The 25497-nt window shown below is 34.8% G+C and overlaps 1 protein-coding gene across 16 annotated transcripts in view; it reads left to right on the top strand.

The window, feature by feature from the left end:
- The window catches only part of LOC113392040 (serine/threonine-protein kinase MARK2-like), a 169193-nt gene that overhangs the window by 132608 nt on the left and 11088 nt on the right, over positions 1-25497 (top strand). For 13 of the 16 annotated variants that reach the window (XM_064219328.1, XM_064219326.1, XM_064219325.1 and 10 more), the window contains 15 exons: positions 10910-11009; positions 11313-11461; positions 12679-12786; positions 13775-13897; positions 14280-14415; positions 14799-14934; positions 15392-15576; positions 17735-17847; positions 17943-18042; positions 19854-19958; positions 21879-21952; positions 22192-22248; positions 22365-22558; positions 22996-23187; positions 25058-25194. In XM_064219328.1, the coding sequence (XP_064075398.1) occupies positions 10910-11009; positions 11313-11461; positions 12679-12786; positions 13775-13897; positions 14280-14415; positions 14799-14934; positions 15392-15576; positions 17735-17847; positions 17943-18042; positions 19854-19958; positions 21879-21952; positions 22192-22248; positions 22365-22558; positions 22996-23187; positions 25058-25194 (1909 nt within the window). Of the gene's footprint in view, positions 1-8681; positions 8790-10909; positions 11010-11312; positions 11462-12678; positions 12787-13774; positions 13898-14279; positions 14416-14798; positions 14935-15391; positions 15577-17734; positions 17848-17942; positions 18043-19853; positions 19959-21878; positions 21953-22191; positions 22249-22364; positions 22559-22995; positions 23188-25057; positions 25195-25497 lie in introns of those variants that run through there. The other 3 variants (XM_064219329.1, XM_026628253.2, XM_064219324.1) reach the window with 3 other exon arrangements.

Raw genomic sequence — 25497 nt, 5'->3', positions numbered from 1 at the left:
AGTGCAAATATGCACTTCTTTTAATACTACGGTATTTAATTTCATCAATTTCTGTTTGTGACTTCAAAAGACATAAATTTAACGTTTCTTATATAGAAAGTTTAAACGCTTCTTAAACTAGTAATTTATTTAAGTTATTTGAGCAGTTTCCGTGGGGAGTTTTCTTAAACATCTTTTATAAACTCTTGAAGTTTTCTTAGTTCTGGTTGCTTTGTTTTATTGAATTGTTTTCATGAGGCACCGTGAAGTTTGCAAATAATACAATCAGAAAATACTTTGAAAGTATTTAAAATTATACTAGTTAACAGTTCCGGCTTCGCACGGTTCGTTTTAAATTTGCCAATTTAAACAAAATTATATCAGTTTATAGATTGCACAGCAAGTTCTTTAGATATGATTTTAATTTATCATACACACCTTTAATTTTCCACTGCTGCACAGAGGCTTTCTCTCGTTTTAAAGAGACGATTTGAAGTTTATTCTTTCATGCTCAGATTTGGTGGTTCATACACTTTTTTTTTTTTTTTATATATATATATAAAAAAAAAAGATATACTCTTATACTAACAGTTTCCTCACAAGGTTTTGCACCACCGCAAACAATAAGCTAAATCCGTAAACAACGGCTTAAATAAATAAGTTTTAACCGCTGTTCCATTTCGGCACTCTAAAAGACAACATTTCGTTTTAATTGATTATATAAGTAAGTACTGTAAGTAATCTCATATTTGCAGTGTATTATAGTTCAAAGCTTCTAAGGATTTATAAATGTAAAAAACCTTTTAAATAATATTGTAAAATCAGCCCCAACATGCAATTGTACTGAGAAGAAAACACTGAAGTACCCGAGCATGGCTTCCGGGAGAATTCTATCCGGTACCGGCGTCGTATTCCGGATGAACTCACACATACACGAACGAAACGTACTCGTGTATGTGTGTCGTATGTAACGACACGGACCAAGATTTTTTTTTTTTAATGGGTAAAACTTTTCTTTATTAAAATATTATATCATCGGATATTTTATAAGGATAATACAAACTGGCGATTCGATCCGGAATTTTCTAGACATGACATGTCGTGTAGTGTTTATCTTGCTCGTAAAAGAGGCGGTGGTTATTGCCCAACCGTGGAACATTCACGGGTTCTATATTATTTGTCGTATTACGTTGTCGTGTAAATAAACGTCTTGTGATATATTTTTTTTAAAACTTCACCATATTTTTTATGTAAATTGTGCGTTTATCATAACTAACGTTGTTGTTTTCCTTGTTTACAGGTAAGCCGGGAGCCGAGGATAATAACATTGATCGGTACATTTAAACATGACTATTTCAAGGTAAAATTTTATATTACTAACGCAATCGTAGTCGCTCGGGAAATTTATACACAGCTAGTGTTTTTTTTGACTGTAAGTAAACCATCGTTTTAGCTATACGTCATTTTAGTACAATGATTACCCGCGTTGGAGGGGACTGGGGCAGGTATCAGGGAGCACATTTGTTAAGTCATAAACTATCTCTATTCCAAAATTCATCCAAATCCGCTCAGTAGTGTTTACGTGAAAGAATATTTTACGAATATTCAGTCGTCCTGAGAAACATTTTTGTAATATTACTAGGATAGCGTTCGTTTTGAAGGTTTTTTTTTTCTGATCGTTGCAGGAAATTGTATTTCCTGTCGCTTTTTATGTTTCATGACGTTTGAAATAGTACTCGTTTAGATACGTGCCATACTCTAAATAAATGTTTAACCAACTGGTGTTCATAGAGGCGTTTAGTAATATATGTGATAGAATTTCGAATGAAGTAAAGTAACGTACTGTTGTTTTAAAGCAGACGACAAAGTTCATGGTCATTATTTTATTTATGACCACATTGGCTGTTTTGTGGCGTTAAAAGGCTGAAGTATAATTTAACTAACTTTGATTAATTTGTTATTTATTTTGAAGGATTTTTTTTAAATATATCATTGATTTACTGGGTGATTAACAACTTGAATTACTTTAAAACGTCGATTATTTAAAATATACAAAGTAAAAATCACATTGATATATTTTTTTATTTATTATTAAAACCACCGTCCACTCTTCACGCCCTGTCTGCTTGCGCATTTCGAGCTCCAGTGGGTCCATGCTTATTATAGACCACTGGCTCTCGTCCTCTCAGTACTGGACTAGATACCGTCATATTGATACATTCAATGTATCGTCGTGAAAATTTGTGAAACAATTAATTAGGTCGGATCGAGTCATTCTGCATCGCGTTACAGTGTTAACGGTGACCCTTTGACGGACATTTGGAGCTCTAATTATATATAATTCTATACATTATATACGTTTTTAACAATTTTTATTTAATAATCTATAATGCTATAATAGTGGGTAGATTTAGTTCCAACAATCAATTGGCGCGAATTTGACAGAAATTGTTCTTGTAGTGAGATATTTATTTATTTCATATAAATTATATGAAATAAATATATAATTTTCGAAACGGTCATAGCGTTAATCCAAAGCTGTGTTGCAACTATTAGCTTAATTCTCATTGTGGATATCTGTTTTGTTATGGTTCTAGTAATTCGATTATGATTAACCATTATTTAATATATACAAACTACTAAATATGTAATGGCTCAATTTAGCCTGTAGTTAACATAATGTGGTTTTGTCTTCTAAATTGTAAAATTCGCCACGTTTTATTTCTAAATCAGCACTGTTCGAATTTCGTAAATCAACAGTGCAGCAAGCTGCTACGATTTGCAATTACGGTCCAATCTTAAACTCATCTGTGTATTGTGACATTCGGAGCGATTGCATCTCTTGGTAGTTGTATATCTTCAAGTTGGGCGTCTAGTGTAGATTGTGTCTCCTATATTTGTTAACCGCGACTTCGCTCTCGCGGCTCGAGTTTTAGGGGTTGGTCGTCAGATGTGGACAGAAAAAGCCTATGTCCTTTCTTGGAGTTCGAGCATGCTTCATCAAATTTCTTCTTCGGTTTTGTGACAGACAGTGTTACTTTCGCATTTATAATATTTGTATATATCGACAGTTGAGTTTTAAATGATCATATATCCAAGATCAAGTTATCGACGTCTCTTATAGCGATCGGTTTATACGAATGTTCTTAATAATATTCTGTCCTTGTTTTATTAATTTTGTTTGTGCGTTATATATTTTCCTCGACCCTTACGTATACCAATGTTCAATTATTTAACACGTCGTTGTTTTGTCTTTTTCTATGCTCTATTATTTCCGTCTGTACGAACATGATATTTATTTGATGTGTTCCATTTAATTTTATAGATGGTATCGGTCGTGCTATGTCAATTAATTTTCTTTCGCGTTGCTGTGGTCTATTGTTACGTAAGCGATTAATGTTTATTAAATTGTCAGTCTTTATATATTGTATTAATCGTTAAATAGAAAACGGGAAAGCTATCTAATCCATTTTTAATTAAGAAAAACCGATCAAATTATTTATAACAGAATAGGAATTAGTAATAATAAGTAAGTAAACATCTAGTATCTATCTTTAAGTGATAAAATAGAAACAAATTAGAATGTCTTCGATATTGGCATATACATAATAGGAAAATAATGATATATTATATGTTTATTTGATGACATAATATCATAATAATCTCTATCAGTAGCTTACAATTGAAATAATGTTTAATAAATTTCACAAATCACTAGAAATAAATAAATTAAATACTTTAATCGAAAATAGATATATATTTGTATAGAGTGTTTATCTTGTAACTTTGTTCGCTAGGCGGTTCGTATGGACTTGACGATTCTCCAAATAACAACTTAAGGAGGGATCGTTTGATTTACGCGTCACTGACCCACAGATATTGCGAAATTAAAGTGTGTTCGACCCGTATCGACAGTAAATCCTTTCATGTATATACATTTATTTAAAACATCTTAATATAACTGTAAAATGTTATTATGTATGTGCTGTTACTCAGGCAGTGCTCACGTACTGTAGGATGTAAACCACAGTTTGCTCAACGGTACGGTTTTAAACAAAGACTTTATGAACAATGGCACTTGCTCGATCAAATGCTTGAACGTTCTTTTATCTGCTACCTCTACGTCACTTAACTTCCTACATCCGACCCCGGTGGCTGGAGCTTTGAAACAAAAGATACGTATAATTTGGTTCCTTTACAAATTTAAAATGAAAAATATTTTTTGTTCATGCCTCGAATTTCCTCTTTCCGCTCTGTTAGTACTAGTTATAATATGTGCTACAATATTCTGATCTATTTTTGTTATTTTTTAATAAGTAAGTTACGTTTAAATTATTTATAATAACAACAATAATAAAACATGTACCTATTTCACGCCACGCCCATAAAATGTTAGTGACAGTCATCTTAAACGCAAAATTTTAAATCAAGTCTCAAAATCTGTCTGCAAAAGAACCGAACTCACGAGTCAATAACTAGACCATACCTTTGATAAAAATCACATTTATAATAATGTATGTACTTGATTGTAACAGTTTGAATAAACTTCATTAAATAATAAAAATAAAACAGCAATTTTCTTAATATTCTGAAACGGGGAATGATGTCTCGAAACTTCCAAATTCAAAACAAAGTCAGGATTTATTTGATTTAGCATCGTTAAATTGTTTTGTATTTCGATTCGAAACTCTCAATGTGATTGAAATCGCTTTCGCGACCGGTAATCGTAGCACTATCTCATTGTATCTATTTCTTTCATCAACGAACAATCGCTTGGAACAATGGACACGTATAACCTTTGATATTAATCTGGATGGAGAGTTAAGAGGTCAACGTACGGAATTCAATTTTCTGTATAGAAAAGTAAACTTGGCCAAGTTCGGTATTACGTGACAGTTTTATTCATTCGTTTTGCCACAACAATGCCTTGAAGGTTTTTTTTTTAACACCAATTCAAATTATAAAATGTTCGTCGGTTTTCATATTCGAAATTGCTTTTTTCATTAGGGCGTAAACGACCCCTTAGACAGAAGGGCTTAATAGTATAATTGTTATTGGTTGTTGTGTGTTGATGTGTGTGCTATTACTTTTAGCACACATATATAGTAGAAAGATGCTGTATTAATTGATCTATCACTGGTGATATTGTTGATAGATGTTTTAACCAATAAAAGATAACATTTTTATAGTGACATTGCATACGAGTAAGTCTTGGAAGTTTATTATTTATTGTTCCGACAGTCTTATACGTCATTGCCCCGTTCTCATGTTGATTTGTATAATTTGATCGTTCGTACTGTAATTATCGAGCGTATATAGTACGCATGTGTTTGTATATACATACGTGTTATATAACACGGCCCAGTTCGTTCGACCCGCATTAGGTGAATTGATCTATATATATATATTATGTTTTATTGATTGTTCGATGTATGTATCTACATTTTGTAGGATTTAAATGTCGCCGACGAGATTTTGTTTTGTTTTTAATATGTAGTTGGTGAATTGGTAGTTGTAGTTGGCCATTGGTTGTTGCTGGTTGGTTTGCTTGGTTAGATAAACGATATAATGTCGTAGTTCTTTTTGGACATGAAAAATAGGGTTCCACGATGAAGCGTTTTTATTAATTTCTGATAATATCACAGTTTTATTACAGCTTCCTTGGTAGGCTGCAGAATGTGAGTTCAGACCAATACAAGTTATTGGGGTTTGAAGAAATTCTCAGTAGCAACTCACAGTAAATACTGGCAATGTTTCCAAGGAAGTAAATAAAGCAGTAGGAAGAGAGACAGGACCGCGGGCCTGCATCTATGAGCAAACATTGTTGAGAAGGTCCTCATAATGTGCTCAGTTAGCTAGTCCTTAAGATTTACTGCTGTAGCCTAAATTTGGCTGCTTAAATTTTATAATATTATAGATTTGATTTTAGTAACCTTATCTGTATTCTATATTCAAAATAAAATAACTTTATAACGAGTGTTATAACTTTAAAAATAGGATGACACATTAAAGTATGTTACTCCGTACATAACCGTAACTCTTGAATTAACCACAGTTACTTAGAAAATGTTATTGGCTATTTCATAGAAAGGAACTTCTTCCTTGGTCGATTTCACTAAATAGTGAAGTTATTGAGCGACGTGTACACGGCACACTCACTTATGACGTAAGTACAATATCCGAGGGCGATTTATTTATAAGTATCGATTTCGTTGGTCGAAGGTTGCGTGTTGGTGTTGACCTTTTACATCTGATGTTTGCAGTTGTCAAAACTATAATCTAGTCGTATGTATATAAAACTATAAATCGATCGCCTGTAATGACATTTCGTTTGAATATTTAAACAGCGTTGTACCTTTAAATCGCACTATACACAGTTGGTATAATGTACTTTCAAAATGAAAAACCGAAGCTTGATACGGAACCCTCTAAGCTTTTGTTTAAGTAGTTCTAGAACAAGTTTAAAGCTAGTCGAGTTGAGTTAGATTGAAAAATATTGAAATGCTATGTTGAAAAGGTTATGATTGTTGCGGTCTGCGGAGCTGAAAAACTAATTAGATGTATTTTATTGTAGCTTGGAATTGTGATGACTATTATCAATCTGTATTGGTGGAGAGATCTCTCGCCATATTTGAATTCATAGTAAAAAATGTTTCTATAACAAAGTAAATTAAAAAAAATATGTATCTTATTCGAACATTGTCGGGGTTCAGGGCGAGTGATATGTTACATACACATACTGCTGGCAATAGAATGTAATCGTGTCATAATTAGTCTCTTATCTGATAACCTCGATTATTTGAACCGCGTTATATTGATATGTTTTTGTTTCTCAATACGAGCACTGTATGATACGACAGATTCAAAACGATCGCTGACAGTTCGATTTAGACGGAACTTGTTCGAGAGACGCTTGTCTTATTTGTTTTGTTTATGATTATTTATTACTAATTACAATGTTATTTGTAATTTAATGAATTCTGTTTAAAATTTTACTTTAAAAAAAAATTCTAAAATTATAAAACACGACTTAAAACCAGTTTTACTCGGAATGAGGAAAGGACTCTTAACTGCATCTCATTTATCTAAAAGTTATAATTTGTGTTTATAATAACAAATTATAAGTCAGAACATCTAAGAAGAATCGAGGATAGCTCAGAATTGCTTAGTTAGAACTAACGTACATTAAGAGCTGCGATCGTCCAGTCATTAGAACACACGAATCTTAACCAGATATTGCGGGTTCATACCCAGACAAATACCACTGAATTTTCGCGTGCTTAATTTGTGTTTATAATTCACTTGTAACACGGATAGAACTTGCGAAGGCTATAATATAATTCGCATATGAGAACTGCCAAGTCAGACCTTAGGCTACAATATATTCTCTTAAGTTATAAGAAGAAATTATATTTTATGTAGTTATAAATATATTTTTGAACTGGCCATTGAACTTGGCACCCATTTAGATCTCACTTCTTTTGTCGTTGAAGTCAACAACCAAGGCCTATATCATAATATTGAACTTGGCTCTCATTTCACATTTATGTTTTAATGGGATAAAGCTTATTAGTACAGCTGTAAAGATTATATGGTTGTCTAAATACTCTTCGTTGGTTCTGATATCAAATTATTATGTTATTGAAATACTTTGACAGTTTATTTATGTTGTTCATTTTTTGTTTGAACGAATTCTAATTTGAAAATAACTTGTTAGGGTAGGATTGCCTTCATTGGTTGTCTCTTTGACGTTTATTCCGATAGGGATGTTGACGTGTAATTTTCTCCAGAAGGCGTTGATTTATTTTGATCCGTGCGGTCAGATGGTATTTTATTGTTATTTATAAGCTAGAAAATTATTTGATTAATCGTCGTGGACGATTTCTTTGGTTTAGGAGAGGATCTATTATACATATTGAGGTGGTTTTGAATCTATAGTTTCGTATAGTAACATTGAAAAGTGAAAGAACACTTAAATAATGGTCAAATATTTAAATAGAAATGTTTAAAGTTAAAACTTCGGTGTCAATTAAAAATCCGTCTTTTGTATCTGATGTTGTGCTTTGTAATCTGAGCGTTTGAAATGTTGTTGAGTCTGAAGTCAGTTTTTTCCATTTTGCATATAAAGTAAGAAAACATTGTATTTGAAACACAATCAAGCGTTCGTTGTAAATCCTTGTAGTTCGTTCGTTTGTATCGATACTCGAATTGATGTCAATGTAAGCGATATTAGTTATTTATTATTGTTGCCATAATTCTGTCACCGTATCAGTAATGTTCTTAGTTTGGTCGTTGCGTCGTGTCATTTCGTACGTGCTAAAGTTTATCGTTTCGACATATTAATGAGCTGTGTTTTTGTGATTATTGTATTACGTAAACGTGTGATTTATTTGTGTTACAATATGACGGAAACATGACATTCCTTTACTATTTATTTAATTTATAATTAATATTGATTCGAATAATTTATATTAAATTTAAAAAAATAAATAACGAATTTTAATAATAGATATCCTACAAAATATAACGAATTTAATTTAAAACTGAAACGCAACGTATTAGTAAATGAACAGCAACGTTAGCAAGTGTAACTGAGAAACATAATCGAAAACAGAAAGTCTATATATATCTTCATCAAATCGAACGCGTGAGACTAGCTGATCAGCTAGTCCAGTGTCCAAAGGGTTATTAAATTCATCAAAATAAATCCTCAAACGATGCGACACCGAGTGTTGCCGCTGCTGGCGCCCGTGTTTCTATCGAAGCTTTGGAGGAGGAGACGGACGAAAGCCATCGAAAGGTTGCATGCGGTAGGAAATACACTAATATGTTTATATTATAGAATTAGGATTGTTTTGTGATTGTTCGTCAGGCGTTAAAAAGTCGCCCACGTCCTTCCTTGGAGTTCCGTAAGACCAACATGAAGACAGGCGGAGTTACTTTGGAATTTTGTAATATTAGTATAGATGACTATATATATGTTTGTAATACTTTTAGGATAAAGACGCTTGGAACTAGACTCTGGTTATAATACTGACTAATTAAGTACAATACTTGTGAGTACTAACATTTTTGTAAATCTGGTCACTTAAAATGTTAGTCAGTTTCATGCTGTTTCTTCTTACTGCAGGCTGCTTTCCAAAATGCTGGTTTAGTTGAATAATTGACGATTCAAAAATGCGTTATTGTAACGTTTACTTGAATAAAATACATTTCATTTGATCGTATGTTTGTCCAAATCCATCTTATTTTGGTCCGAATTCATTGTTTTCGTCGCTGAGTCTCTTCCAATCACGTCGTTGTCTAGTCATGTCCTCTGTTTCTCCCTTTTTCAAGTGTTGTATTCGTTGATTCCCATACAGTAAATATCCATGTCATTGTAAATAGTTCGACTGTAATTTTATTTTGAGAACAAGAGTGACTACTGATTTTATATTTTATTGTCGTTTCTTCTCGGTGAAACTCACTTTTCAAACCACTTTTCATTAAACTGAATCCAATAATATGACAATAAGAGCCTTCTTGAATAAATAAAAACATTTTGACTCTGATTTTGTCATAAATCAAATAGTCCGTGTATTTCGTGTTTCGTTTTTCCTATCCGTTGAATCATGTATCAACATTTTTATCTTTTCGCGGCGTGTTTATTCAGCGATAATGTTTTTAAAATAAAACATTTATATTTATCCGTTTCGTTTTTGCCTTATCGTCGAAAATATTCTTATGCGAAATTTTTTCGGACCAGATTTATAAGTTATTTTTCGCTGAATAGAAAAAAGATCAGAAGTAAATAGCTCTATTTCTACTTCGTCTACAGAATACGAGGATATGAGATCTGAGATCCTTTTTAAATAAATAACACGAAGTGTACTCTCTACGGTAATACTCGTAAAAGTTTTTAGGGGCGCCTGTGAGCCTTACGTCGAGTCTGCCTGGTCTGGTAATGACCGGATTCGTAGCTATTCATAGCTATTATGTCCTGGATAACTTTTTATACCAACGTTTTCTTATATATTTGTATACGATATATGTAAACTCCTTAAATTAAAACTCCTTAAACCATTTTTATGATTCTATTGTTGTTGAAATGTCTAAATTGTTCAGCTTTTATTAATAATGTTAATTGTTTTGTTATTCGTTGTGTCCGTAGTTTAATAAAAATAAAATAGATGTATGTATTAAGATATGATGTTTAAAATATATATATATATATATATATATAAAATAAAATGTTCGTGTAATGAATTTTGAATGTGTTCGCTGTATCTGTGAGATGAAAAGAAAACTATTATATATAGTTACTATATAGTTTTACTTTACATTCTAGGTAAATCCTAAACAGAATACAAAGAACTGTCGCGAGCTTATCTTAGATAAAATTAGTTCATTGACCCCTTCATCTGTCTTATTAGGTTTGTGCTTCAAAGATTTGTAGCTCACATAAGCTACTTCTCTATCTCGAGTGATGTAAATAAGAGTATTGTTTAAGCGGACTAAAACTAACCTTAGCTATAAAATGGTAGTGAGCTAGGCTATTGTCACCCGTTTTATTCCCAAGTCCCTTACGGCCGAATTTAATAATGTATCCTAAGATATATTACATTTAAGATCTTGTGCTAGTAAATAATCAATAATTTTATATATACAACTCTTTCGACGAAATATTTTTGGCCGTCGGATCGTAGATGAGAAATTAGCTTTTGTGTGGCGTGTCATTTGTTGATCGATTTTTGCATCGAAAAACATAAATTCAGTTACTTTTGTTTCATTATATAATCTTGTTATTTGAAAGAGTAATTGCAGTGTATAAAATGTTATTGTTTTATTTTATACTGAAATTTATTATTACTTATTATGTATTCTATTTATACTATTTTGTAAAAATAGTATCCTACGTTTTTTTTAATAGTGTTATAATTTTGTCTTCCAGAGCGCGTCGGAGACTTCGGCGGGTGCGGGTGGCGGCGGCTCGTCCGGCGGCAGCGCCAGGGTCTCCTCGAGATCTAGGGCGTCTGAGGAGCCGCATATTGGTGAGTACCACATACCGCGTCGTTCTATTGGTAGAGACAAGACTCAAAACATTATAGGCCCCAATGATTGACAGCGCATTGTTGGTAAGTATAAGGAATGGTCAATATTTCTCACAACATTTGTCAATGTGTTTGCCTGGGCAGATGGACTACTTGGTAGTGAAATAACCCATATTAAATATATAAATAGTTATAGATAAATAATAATTATATAAATAAAAAAAAGCTTTATCGAAAATGAGACTCATTAGGATAAATTATTAATAAACTGCTTTGTTTAACCTCAATTATAATTTATTTAAGGCAAGTACAAACTCCTGAAAACGATCGGAAAGGGTAACTTCGCGAAGGTGAAGTTGGCGAAACATGTGCCGACCGGTAAGGAGGTCGCGATCAAGATCATCGACAAGACGCAACTCAACCCTGGCTCCTTGCAGAAACTGTTCAGAGAGGTAATTATAAACATCAACTTAACCGGCTTATAATATGACAATTGTTGACATGACTACTTTTCTTGGAATACTCTGGAAGCCTCCTGGGTAGATACCACCCACTCATCAGATATTCTACCGCCAAACAACAGTACTCAGTATTGTTTTGTTCCGGTTTGAAGGACGAGTGAGCCAGTGTAACTACAGGCACAAGGGTCATAACATCTTAGTTCCCAAGGTTGGTGCCGCATTGGCGATGTAAGGAACGGTTAATATTTCTCACAACGCCATTGTCTATGGGCGGTGGTGACCACTTACCATCAGGTGGCCCATATGCTCGTCCGCCTATACCTATGCCAAAAAAAAGTGAATTTAAAACCGCGCTCGTCTATGAAGGGAAATACCATGAGGACACTTGTCGGATCTAAATCTAACGTGTAGCATTGAAACAGCAAGCTTCAAACTTTCCCCTTAAGACTAGAGTATGCCGTCGCTCTGTGTAAGCCAATCAATAAATTAATTACTCTCGAGTTCAAGTAGGTACTTCAACTTAACTTTAATTATTGTACCAAATGTTACGTCAAAATATACCTCTCGTATACGTAATAGCTTTAAACCCTGTTTCAGTTAACTATAATGTTTAATTGTTAATGCACGTTTCATTAAACGGGTTCAGTGATGGCTTTAACTCACGGATCACTGTAAATAACTTTTCTAGTATAATATAATTATACATATGATTTTATTTTATTTTATTTTAGGGAAACAGACAATGAGATGACACTTATGACATAAAAATATACAATATTACATACATCAGCTAAGTTTCCACTGATACTAATTACACAGTTATTATTAATAAAAGACTAACATACATAAAATCAAATTGTATAATACAATTAATGAGATCAATAAACGTATACTAAGGGAAATCTTAAACAATTATGAATAAAGTTTATATATATTATTTTCGGTTGAATCTACCTTTCGATTTTTCATCTTATTTTTTTTGAAAGACGATTTAAGTTTATTTGCGAATGTTTATCTGAATGAAGTCAAGGAGTGTGTCGTTTTTTTTTCTAATGTACACAAAATTTTCCACGTTAAATTTGTAGCTCTCATCGTTTATTCTACATCGAACTTCAAGCAGAGTTTTGACAAAAATTCCGTCGTCATTTGTCTGTGGGTTCATACAGTCTTCTATAAGTGTTCTGATGATTCATGGTCGTTTGTTCCAGGTTCGTATAATGAAGATGTTGGACCACCCGAACATTGTGAAGTTGTTCCAAGTGATCGAGACGGAGAAGACTTTGTATCTCGTCATGGAATACGCGTCTGGTGGCGAGGTGAGCGAACTAGCATACATACAAAATAGTCATGCTTTACTAATGAATGGCCATAACTCAATACTGGATTGATATGTTTAAATAATATTAGATCTTATGACGCTTGTAATACTATTATTAATGTCACGTGTCTTTCAAATCGCGTTTGCTATTGTGTCTCTTAAATTTACCGTAATCGATTTAAAGGGTGATAGTAAATGAGCCCACGCTACACGCACGGCCGACCACCTTTGCCCTCAGATATTGGTATAAAATATGGCTTCATGGTCATGATATAACATTAAACACATTTAAAACTTAAGTTAACACACGAAAAGGAATTCAAATTACATATTATCATACAGGATTATTTGTATGATAAAAGTGCTAAGGATTCTTTTGTCGATCGGCTTTGTGCAAGCCCGTTGAGGTAGGTGCCACTCACATATATCAAATATTCTACCGCCGAACAGTAATACTTAGTATTGTTGCGTTGTGGTCCCCGCCGAGGGTGTAATTACAGGCACAGCGGCAAAGACGTCTTAGTTAGTGGCAAAAATGATACAGTATAAAATTATGTTATTTAATTTTAAATAATGTCTCAAGCGTCAATACTGCAATTGTTTACGGGCGGACTAGCGATGTTTAAAGTCGCAGGATCGATCCTGACCCCTTGGGTTGTTGTCGCCCCCACTCCTAACACAAGTGATAAGCTTAAAACGAGTGTTAAATAGGAATATTAATAATTCGTTAAATTATTTGGGGTATTATTTGTATTCTTTTTTTTTTAAATGCCGTATGTAGATATCTTTTGTAATGACTTCCGAAGAGATTACTAAGTTTTTTGGTAGTTTTGCAAAGCTGAATAAACACTCGGAACCGGTGTCCGTTTCACGTGCAATCTTTTCAAATGATAATTAATAAGTTTCGAAAATATTGTTTTGATAAATGTTTGTTGTGAAATAACCGTTTATACGAAACTATAGAAGATGTTTTTTTTGTGGCACAGGTGTTCGATTATCTGGTGCTACACGGTCGCATGAAGGAGAAGGAGGCTCGTGCCAAGTTCCGACAAATAGTATCAGCTGTTCAGTACTGCCATCAGAAACGGATCATACACAGAGATCTCAAGGTAACGTACCTCATAATATATATTTATTAACGATATATTTTATGTGTGTGCACAAACGAAGACACTCTCACTCACTCGAGAGTCTCACTCGAGAGTGCGATGGAACTCTGTTTGATAGGGTAAGGGGTAAGGGTCAGTCGGACACTGATAACTCTTGGCTCCGCTTACTGCTGAAAATTTTATTGACTGAAACACTTACGCACATACATTTTAAAGAAAGATCCTTCTTATTGATATAATTTTTTTTTACTTTAAGATAAGTTTGAGCAAAACGTTTCCAACGCGAATGGGTTTATTATTCCTAAAAAATAATGTACAAATATTATTTTGTACTCGAATTCAAAATGTTTCTGTATATTATATACCTGATACACAATTTCAGGCTGAAAATCTCCTGCTGGACGGCGAAATGAACATCAAAATAGCGGATTTTGGATTCTCAAACGAATTCACTCCTGGTGCAAAGTTGGATACTTTCTGTGGGTCACCGCCTTACGCTGCGCCTGAATTGTTTCAAGGTATCATATGTAACTCCTCTATGCGTTCCACTGCTGGGCATACGCGTAGAGTACGCCTATGACCAGCAGTCGGACCTTTCGCGGAGAAGCCTTGGAGCTTATTTAACCAGACCGTATCAATGCAATATTAACACATGTTGCAATAGGGAGTAAGATATGGGGGTGCGTTTCCTTAAAATTAAATTGTCCAAAAATTTTTTTCAACCCACACGAGACAAAAAATACGTCGTACGTCAAAATATACGTCGGACAATATTCAACGTTTCAATATATGCATTATCCTAAATGCGCTCAAATGTCAATAATCACGCAGGATGCATGCGCACTTAAAGATAAAGTTCGTTTAAAATATATTTTTTAATTTCCAATGTTACAAATTCCAGGCAAGAAATACGATGGACCGGAAGTGGACGTGTGGTCGTTGGGTGTGATCCTGTATACTTTAGTATCCGGGTCTCTGCCCTTCGACGGATCGACGCTACGGGAGCTGAGAGAAAGAGTGCTACGTGGGAAATATAGGTATAAATATGGTTTTAATAATTGCTAGAGGATTCCAGTCGAAGACGGAATAAAGATAAACAAAACTTTGATTTGTCTATGCCACGCGATTTACTAATAGCTCAGCTATATTGTGCACTACTGAGAGTTCTTGACTAATGTATATTTATTCATAATACCACACTTTTCCACTAAACTACTTGTATGCACTTCAATTTTACTTCGCAAAGTTCCCATAACACTTTCGTGACGTTATATCAAAGGTTCAAACTCTGGACCAATGATATCGCGTCAATTCGAAGTCAAATGTTGTCTATTTGGATTTTGTCTTCTTGTGGTTGGAATGTGATATAGTTATTTGTTTCGTATAATTTTAATTTTATTCTCTTAATAATTAAGTGTCTAGAAATTATTGAATAATATATATGTATGTACGTAAACAAAAGACTTTTTTTAAATAAACTACTTATAATTATAGAATACCGTTCTACATGTCGACCGACTGCGAACATCTCCTCAAGAAGTTCCTGGTGCTGAACCCGGCGAAGCGAGCCTCGCTCGAGAGCATCATGCGGGACAAGTGGATGAACATGGGCTACGAGGACGACGAACTTCGACCCTACGTCGAGCCGCAGCAGGACTTCAAGGACCACAAGCGGATAGGTTAGAGGAACATCTCACTTATAACCTATTCGGTCACCATAGACAACGACACTATGAAATATGAACCCCTCCTTATAACATCATGCCAACCATCGAAACCAATATTATACAGTTCTAACTTTTTTTTATTATATCTGTCATCATACAAATAACTCTATCTCTCGCGCTCGTTAGCATTACAACTGTCTTTGTCACTCCTAGATATCGGTACACAATGATAGGAACTGGCAACGGTGTTTTATATAAGCCTTCAATAGACACACTCACCTCATCGTTACCGACAAATAATACTTTGTATACTTGTTCTGTGTGAGCAATGAGTAAGCCAGTGTAATCCAATGGTTAATCAAGGAATGTTTTAGATCTCGTACAGTTGCAATGTAGTGATTACTTAACATTGGGTGACCCGTCTACTCTTGATACTTACTAAAACTTAAACTTTTACCTGGACTTTCGAAGTAGACATGAGATCATTCTTTATCACCAGCAGTACAGCGCTAATTTAATATTCTCATGATGTGTACACACGCTAAATACCTTGACAAATAATGCTACAATAACTCATTCGATCGCCCCCCTTTTTACTAATATTGTAAGTTTTAAGTAATTTTGAACAGTAACCTGCACCATACAGACGTCATTTTAAATAATCATTAATTGTTGAAAACTTAATATAACCTCAATTTAACCTAATATACATATATGTACATGTGTAATATATATTAAAATACATAAAGGCTAATTATAATGCACATAATACAAGTTGCACATAGTGCTAGATAAACAGCTTTTGAAAGCTTATTCAAGTCTAGAATCTACATGAAGCTAAATTACAATGCTTTAGCTATTAACCACTGAATTGGACTCAAAATTATTCACATTTTCACATATTTAATAACACAAACTAATTTGTTATATAAATTAATATAATTGGATTTGAAATTGTATTTAAATGGACGCGTCTATTTTGTACATTTGATATGTACTTTTTGTATGGTTTTCTATGAATATTACAATGTTATTAACATTAAAATTGCATCATACTATATATACGATCTCAAATTAGTTTATTTTTAATCAAAATAAATTAAAAAATCCTTTATTTAATTAAGCTCTTACAAATACTGACTCTGCTTTACTTTCAATCTTAATTCTGCACACTAATAATTGTCAATGAATAAATACATACATGACTATATGATTTGTGTTCAATAAGCGTTCAAAAAGCACAGCCAACCTATATATAGTAATAAAATAGCGAACCGTACACGGAGTATATCTAAAGCTAGGTTATAACAAGATATGTTTTTTATATTTCATGCGTCCCGCTAACGCCCGCCACAGCGCAAGTTGGTACGTGACCGTTACGCGGTACTAATGTTATTTCAGTATAAGTGGTATTGTTTTATAACTTCCGTCTTCTTTAATGTCTTCCTATATACATGATAATATATTTTTACTGCTACATGCTATAGTCATATTTTAAGTTGAGCTATACAGATAAATAATCCTATGAATATTTGACGTCGAATAGTGTTGCCATTAAAATATTTCGTATGTTATTAGTAATTGAATATCTTTGTATAAGAATTATCGCAGTAAAGATATTATTTAAGTGTGTTAACACGCTTTCAATTTATTATTTTGATATTTATCAGAAGACATTTGATAAGACGGAATTATTAAACGGTATTTAATTTCGCTTCCGTCAACGCATGTGTTAATTTTTTATTTCTGCTGTATTTATAATATTTCATTTGCTCTTTAATATTATGTCGTAAGTATAATAATTTATTTCTGCACGAAACGTTGTTAAATATGATTTTATTTTTATTATTTATTTTATTTATTAAGTACGAAAAAAATATGTTTTTTTTTTTATATACAAATGTATACTTTATTTAATTTAATATTTTTAATGTTTAGATATAATGTGTCTAAATGATATTTTTAAATGTATCCTCAAGTTGCATACATATAATCTTTGCATTTTTCTATACTATTTTTTTTATAATAAATAAATATTTGAATAGAAATTTCCACAGAAAAATATAATTATTTTCGAGGATATACGTTTATATAATATATAATTTATGACGATGCTATGTCGATGAAAATGTACTTAAAAACAATGTTAAAGTTTGTTGTCCATCCGCAGAGGCGCTCGTGTGCCTTGGATATAATCGACAAGAGATCGAGTACTCGCTGGCCGAGGCGAAGTACGACGACGTGTTCGCGACCTACCTGCTGCTCGGCAGGAAGAGCACCGACGTAAGTCCGTCTACGCGTTTACCACTACTGCGAGGAAAACAATACTCGAACAACATGTAATAAAAGATCTGTATGTCGCGCCGGCGCCCGCGCAGCCGGAGTCGGACGGCAGCCGGTCCGGCTCGTCGCTGTCGCTGCGCAACGCCGCCGCGCCCGGACAGCCGCCCGCCGCGCAGCCCGCCAACGCGCACGCCGGTAAGGCCCCGCACACACGCGCACACACACACGCACACACACACGCACCACGGGACAGATATATGGACTTGTTTCAATTTAATTCGACACCGGATAGTATCCATTTTATAATTACTCGGTGGGTAGGCACCACCCACTCATCAGATATTCTGCCACCAAGCAGCAATACTTAATATTGGTGTGTTCGGGTTTGAAGTGTGAATGAGTCTGTGTAACTACAGGCACGAGGGACATAACGGCTTCGCTCGTGGGGCTGATATCTCTTAGAGCGCCGGTGTGTTATGTTACACTTACCATCAGATTGCCCATTGCGCTATAAAAAAATAAATATTATCTTGTAATCTGTATCGAATTGAATTGAAACAAATTTCATATCTTTACATACGAACGAAAATGCCCTGATCAATTTTTTACAATTATAATGAGGGATTAAAATCAGGAATATATAAAAAAGCTATATAAAGTAGGCTTAGAAATCAATTATGACAATTATAATTAATAATAATACTGCTTAAAATGTATTCAGTTGAGAAGAAATTAAAAAAAAATAAAATCATATTGCTACTATCAGATATGAATCAATGATAAAGCAAAAGATATCAGAAAAACAATTTAAATGATATAAAAATGCCATCTTGATGTTAATACGGTAATTATTACCTGTTAAAGATATTTTTTTCTAAAAAAGTCCTCATTTTTTTAAATGATAATTGTTTTCCTTAGTCTTTACATTGTGTTGTGCTGTGCTGTGACTTAGACTTATATCTTAATACGAATTAATCAGCGCCATCTATTGATAATAACTTGTAACTCCGAGTCTATATTTTCTGGCTGTTTTTTTTGTTCTCATCTGAATGCAATGAAAGTGCTTAGGGTTTAATGAATTTATTTATTTAATGAAAATACATTAATTTGGGCGAGCTTCATAGCTTATTCTAACAGGACATCTCTGACACGAGTCAACACAGTGAGCTATCAAATATCATCTGAGGTCCATTTGTTATAAAACTGCGACTTGGAATCGAAGCACCAACAGATGTTCACTATCATTAATCACTCTATTTAACCGGATACGTATGTGCGTGTTTCCTTTCCAAGCCGTAGTATTTGTTGCTTTTTATTTTTAATCGTATATTCGTGTGCTTGCCGTGCCGTACACCCAACGCAACTATACTGCTGCCGTGGCGTTCCTCTTCCACTCGTTGTCTTGTCTACTCGTCCATTATTCTCTCTATTAGATTTTTCTGAATTTGTATACTTTTTAAGTCGTTACGCGTGTTTTTTTTTAAAGTCTATATGTGTTAGATGGTCTCTCGGCATGCATATATATATTGTAAGTACTCGACGGTCGCGTTAGAGCGACGCGCGTCTCGTGGCGACAAAGCGGTGTTTATAGTCGCGCCGGGTGTGCCCGCCCTCGACTCCGACGCGACGGACCGACCCGGGGCCGAGTGTTCTACGACATATCGTCTCGTAATCGCAACCGGACGACCGGACTCACACGTTGCGAAAGCGGAAAAGAGTATGGAATGTTGCTGTATATTTTCTCAAATATACGTTGTGTTCGAAACTGTCTCAGCAAAAGCTTCCGGGATACGGTACGGGTTAAGGGTTTACTATCAATTTTAGAGAGTTCGAAGATACGTCTCCAAAGCTACTGGAGTGTGATAGGACAAATATTAAAATCGATGGAAATCGAAACCGTACCCGCGACTCTTTCGAATCTCAATCGAGACACCGGTACCGGGCCGGGCGAAGCTTTTGCCGAGACGCGCTCGAGCGGGCGGTGCGCTGACGCGCTTTGGGTGCAGGCGCGTCGCCGTCGCACCGCGGCGTGCAGCGCAGCATCTCGGCCAGCGCGCGCCCCGCCGCGTGCCGCCGCGCCTCCTCCGGCGCAGAGGTGCTGCGCGCGCAAGGTAACCGCTGCATGCCCGCTCCTCATCTCGCACCTCTTGCACGTTCACGTCTCGCACGTTCCTCCGCCTCTCTCGCCTCGACTTTTGACGGCCTGCGAGCGAGAACGATGTCTCTCCAGCGAACACATATCTTTTGGCACCATCGCTGCATGTCGCTCGGTTTGACCCCCCAGTGGTTCGTAGAATTATAAATAATATTTTATTTTTACTAGAGGCGAGCTTCGACCGAAAGGAAATTCGTACTCATCGTGACATAACGGGTTCCCATATGATACATGTTATACGTTTAACACACATTCGTAGCATTCTTAACCTATCACTAAAAAATGTCTGTGTAAAATATTGTTAGAACAATCTAGAAATAAATATATTTAAATAGTTTTTTACATATCATTTCAACTCTTGTGACGTCTTCCTTATACATTACACTTATTGTACTATATGTGAAATCATACACCCCCCCCCCCCCCTAGATCGCATGTAGTATCTCTCTATATTCTTATAGCATTACTTATCTTGAAGCATGCTGTTAAGTATGTTTGTTCGTTACCCTCATAAAACGAATGGACCAAATTTGATAATACTCTTTTGAAACGAATATTATTATATGTTTTGAATCCATACCATGTTTTCCACCCGTCGTTTTAGGTACGATGAACATTTTCTAAGTATAGTTTTAGAGGTATTTAATATTAAATGTAGTTTGAGAATCGAATTAATTTTAAGTAGGAATTAGATTTCACAAATTTTACCAGCTTTCATTATAATAGATTCATTGCTTCATTCGTATGAATTGATGAGCTGGGAGGTTAATCGGACAGGTGTAATTAGGTATAATTCGAGGCTTTGACATGAATACGGCTTTGCGGTATTAACGCTTATCACCTTTGCCATAATATAGAGGTTCTTAGACAATTCGCTTACTTTTCAAATTGGCTGTAAAATAATGTTTATTGTTTTTTCAAATTCTTGTATTCTAGGTCTAACCAAACCCCTGGAGCTATTGTGTATAGGAGGTTTACTTTCATATGGTCTTCGTTATGTATAATTCACTTAACAATATTGCTGATGGTTCTTTGGTTCTCAAGGTTGGTGGTGCATTGGCGACGTAACTGATGTTTTATATTTCTTACAGCGCCAATGTATATGGGCGACTGTGGTTATTTACCAACAGTTGGCTCATGAAATGAATAAAACTAAAACAAATGTATACACCATATTCATTTCAAATATGTTTTTTATGTTTGGATAACTCTTAGGGTAAGATTGACGCCTTGAACCAACCAACCAGAGCGTTTTAATATATTTACTTTTCATAAATTACTATTTCAAAATTACCAATCATATGAGCAATAATAGTTTTTATATACCACGTTTTTTGGTCATTTTTTTTTTATTTTCACCCAATCCTGTGCTATCAAAATTTAAAGTCTCTAGATCATGAAGAAGTTAGTTTAAAACCGATTGCAAAATTTCACCTTCAGAGAATTTCTTGGTGGTAGGGCTTTGTGCCCGCCTGGGTAGGTACCAACCGCTCATCAGATATTCTACCGCCAAACAATAGTACTCAGTATTGTTGTGTTCCGGTTTGAAGGGTGAGTGAGCCAGTGTAACTACAGGTACAAGGGACATAACATCTTAGTTCCCAAGGTTGGTGGCGCATTGGCGATGTAAGGAATGGTTAATATTTCTTACAGCGCCATTGTCTATGGGCCGTGGTGACCACTTACCAAGAGGTGGCCCATATGCTCGTCCGCCAATCTATATCATAAAAAAAAAAATAATGTTCAAGCCTAGTTAATATTAGTTTATAAAAACGTGGTAAAGAGCAATGAGAACGAATGTTTTTCCTTCGTGAATATTAATGCTTTGTTTTTTTTTTTCTAGTGCAGCGGTAATGTTATTGTTTTGATATTACAGTGGGTACGACGACTAGCGCTGCGAATAATACGACGTCAACGTCAACAACCACAACGTCCAATTTCAAAAGACAGGTAAGCACGTACTGTTTATTTGATTTGATTGCGTTTGTAATTTTGTCTTATTTATATATATATATTTATATGTTTGCGATTCTATATAAAATTTTAAGACATCGTGCTTATGTTGAAAATGATGTTCTTAATACGCCTTTAATGTATTCAAAAAATGTCTAATTCGTTTTATTTTGGCTGTACGTAGTCACGTGTCAAATGAATATCTGTTAATGTGCATTAAAAATGTTTAATTTCAGAACACAATCGACTCGGCCTCCATTAAGGAAAATACGGCGCGGATCGCACAGATGCAGGTCATTTTCATATATTTGTCATATATATTATTCTGTTTTCTTTAGTCATATTATGGTGCTGTTTCTTTTTTTTTTATTATATTATGGAATGCTAATTAATGTGCTCATAATTACAGGTACAAAATACAACGCGACCGACGAGCGCTCAACCAAAATTAGAGCCCCGATCTCGTACACTAACCAGCGGCGCACGAAGGACCGAAGCGCACCAGACACCGCACCAAACGTCGCACCAAACGTCGCACCAAACGTCGCACCAAACGTCGCACCAGGCGGCGCCTAAGCTGTCGCCGCCTCACGACACGCCGAGGTAACGATGGTTTCTAGCTCGTCTTGTATAGAGTGTACATCTCATGTAGACTAAGATAACAGCTCGCCTCTTACTAACAAATATATTTCGGTTATTTTACACAAAGTTACATTTTATTATATATACTTACATATTTTTACTAGGAGTTACATTAACTTTTCTCCTTTAACTTATGAATCATATTATATTTACTCGTATTATGTGTATCTTACTTAAAAACTCATTATAATACATCACTATATAGAATTATTTTACTGATAAATTTCTTGTAATGTTTATTTAAAATGTTATTCAAAATTATACGACGTGTATCTATCTCAAGGCTCTATATAAGTACTACTATCACAATACTATTACCCCTCCGCATAAAACGACATGCATGCATGAGGCCGCGTAACACGATGGGGTAACTAACCGCATGCGATGATTACGGACAGCGCGCAAGCGGGACAGGACGCTAAGAGTACCGGGAACGGGACGACGGGGACTGTCGGGACGGGCACTGCGGGTACGGTGGGTAAGACGCATGTCAAGAGCGCGTCGATATCGTCCGCTAGCGGAGCCCCGCCCCTGGGGGCGGAGCCCTCGCACAATGCGTCGGCACGGGACCTCGCGCAGCCGAGACCGAGGTACATACTCGTTACGAGTATGCACGTGTTTGAGCTTGCGTTTGCTGATTAGCAATTTTTTCATAAGATTGGGAATTTTTCTTTAGTATTATTTGCCTTTTAAGAACACATCTTTAAGATATTACTTTTGTTTTTTATTTTCATGCAAGCTGTAAATAGTCGAGAATGATTATAAAATTCCCTATCGATCTTTCGTAGTAACTTATTTTTATTTAACAAAGCAAATTGCAAGCGAACAGCCACGACGCCTTTATTTTGCAACAATCACGTTTGGATTTTGGTTTTCTACTACACGGACACACAGCTTTGAATATATATTAATATTGGTCGCACATGTTTTGGTTACACGGTACTTACATAAATATATTTTATCTTTCGCGAATTTTTTAATCATTGTATATATTAAGATTTAATAGTGATGTTGTTTCGGGACACCTTCTATGAACTGTACTTTATAATAAATTAAAATTTGTACACAACCTATGATAGAATGTCCAAGGTCCATTTATGGAATAAATTTTCTTAATCGTTTCGTTATCAATAAATTACAAATAGCTTAATTAATTATGTTTAATTAAAGTAGAATCACAATCAACAATTTCTGGACGATACTGATTTTGTTTTACAACACTAAATCATTTATATATTTCGATATTTAATTAAATATTCAATACGGAAATGAACTATTTATTTACAACATAGTACTTAATTTATATTTAGAACTTAATGCACATATGAACATCCCATAATTGTCCCACTGCTGGGCAAGGCTTCTACTATTTAGGTTTGTTGTTATCGTACATTATTTTTATTGAATAGTTTCACCCGAGTTATGCAACTATCTACAAGCAATTTAAGAATGTGTAAACACTGATAATTGTCTAGAGAAATCTTTGGTTAAAATACATGTTTTCTGTAATTACAGTCTCTGGTTCATTTCGGTTACGTTAACATTCACTTTTAAAATATTAAATGTTTTTATTTTATAACATATATATTTTTTTCATTTGCTGTACAAACTTAGAAATATGTTGAGTTACTATTTTATGTTTGACTTTTCTGTTAATTGATATATGCTGCATGTTTGGATAATTAGTGTATTAGATGTTGTTCGTGTAAAACGCGGGCCAATAGCGTGAAGAACTATAAATGGTAAAGTACGGTCGGCAAAAAAATATGCTTTTGTTGAAACTTTTTGTTTAATTATATTTATTAAAAAAAAAAAAAACTTCATAGTTTTTTTTTTGTTTTGTGTTGTTTAGCTAATTGAAGTAAATAATAAAAATTAATTATAGAGTAATTTTATGCTTATTTTGAATAAACAGAAACGCTAATAGTGAACGAGGACAAGTTTGTAAATCTTTTTTATGATACAACTACATATATTTGATCTATATTTGTAATGTAAATGAATATATATATTTTTAAACAGAATAATAGTTGCATTGTTAAATGAGGCTTTAAAATAATCATCAACTACTGTGCATCATGAGCGCTGTCGTAAAGATATGGTTAATGTCAATTCTGCAATAAAATAATTTAACTAGAAACTCTTTAGTCGTTTAATGGTAGACACATCATATAAAATTCTTTGTTAAATGATTTGTAATAACAAACGACTGCTATATTGGAACTAATATTGATTTTTATAAACGTTGTTACTGTTATAAAATAATTTATTCTATATATTTGGATGACGATTACTGTTAAAAATATTAACCAATCGCTTACTTTTTATTGTATATCGATTTGATTATCTCTTCATGTGTTTTAAAGTGAATGGACAAATGATGTGTTCACAAAATGCACGGGGACGATAGTCGTCGCCGGTAGTGTCGTACCGAGTGACTGAGCGGCGCGTGCCTTGCAGCCTGAACGCGTCGCTGTCGGCGGCGGGCGGCGCGGGGGGCGCGGGCGGCGCGGGCGCGGCGGCCGCGCGCCGGGACTTCCCCAACCCCTCCATCGTGTTCCCGCGGAACGTGCCCTCGCGCTCCACCTTCCACTCAGGTCTGTGCCGCTCCGTCGTATAGACGTATAGACCAGTCGGTGTAACCGGCGCGTCGATGGGAGGCGAGGTATGATCGAGGCCCATCGGTAGTGATGCTGGATTAAGGGAGGGGCAAACGGGTTAACTGTTATTATGTTATTTTAATAGATGTTTAGATATCTGGATGTTATCAAATTATAATAATATTTCTTATGACTGCCTTAAAAGCTACCGATGCAGAGTAAACACCAAACCTGACTGACAGAAATGAAAATATTCCAAATAATTAGGACGTCCACTCAATTGTTGCTCCAGGGTCTCGA

The sequence above is a fragment of the Vanessa tameamea genome, chromosome 27 (genome assembly GCF_037043105.1).
Source record: "Vanessa tameamea isolate UH-Manoa-2023 chromosome 27, ilVanTame1 primary haplotype, whole genome shotgun sequence".
NCBI classification, from domain to species: Eukaryota; Metazoa; Arthropoda; class Insecta; order Lepidoptera; family Nymphalidae; genus Vanessa; species Vanessa tameamea.
Note: the sequence above shows the minus strand (reverse complement) of the source record. Positions and strands in the feature narration are given on the sequence as shown.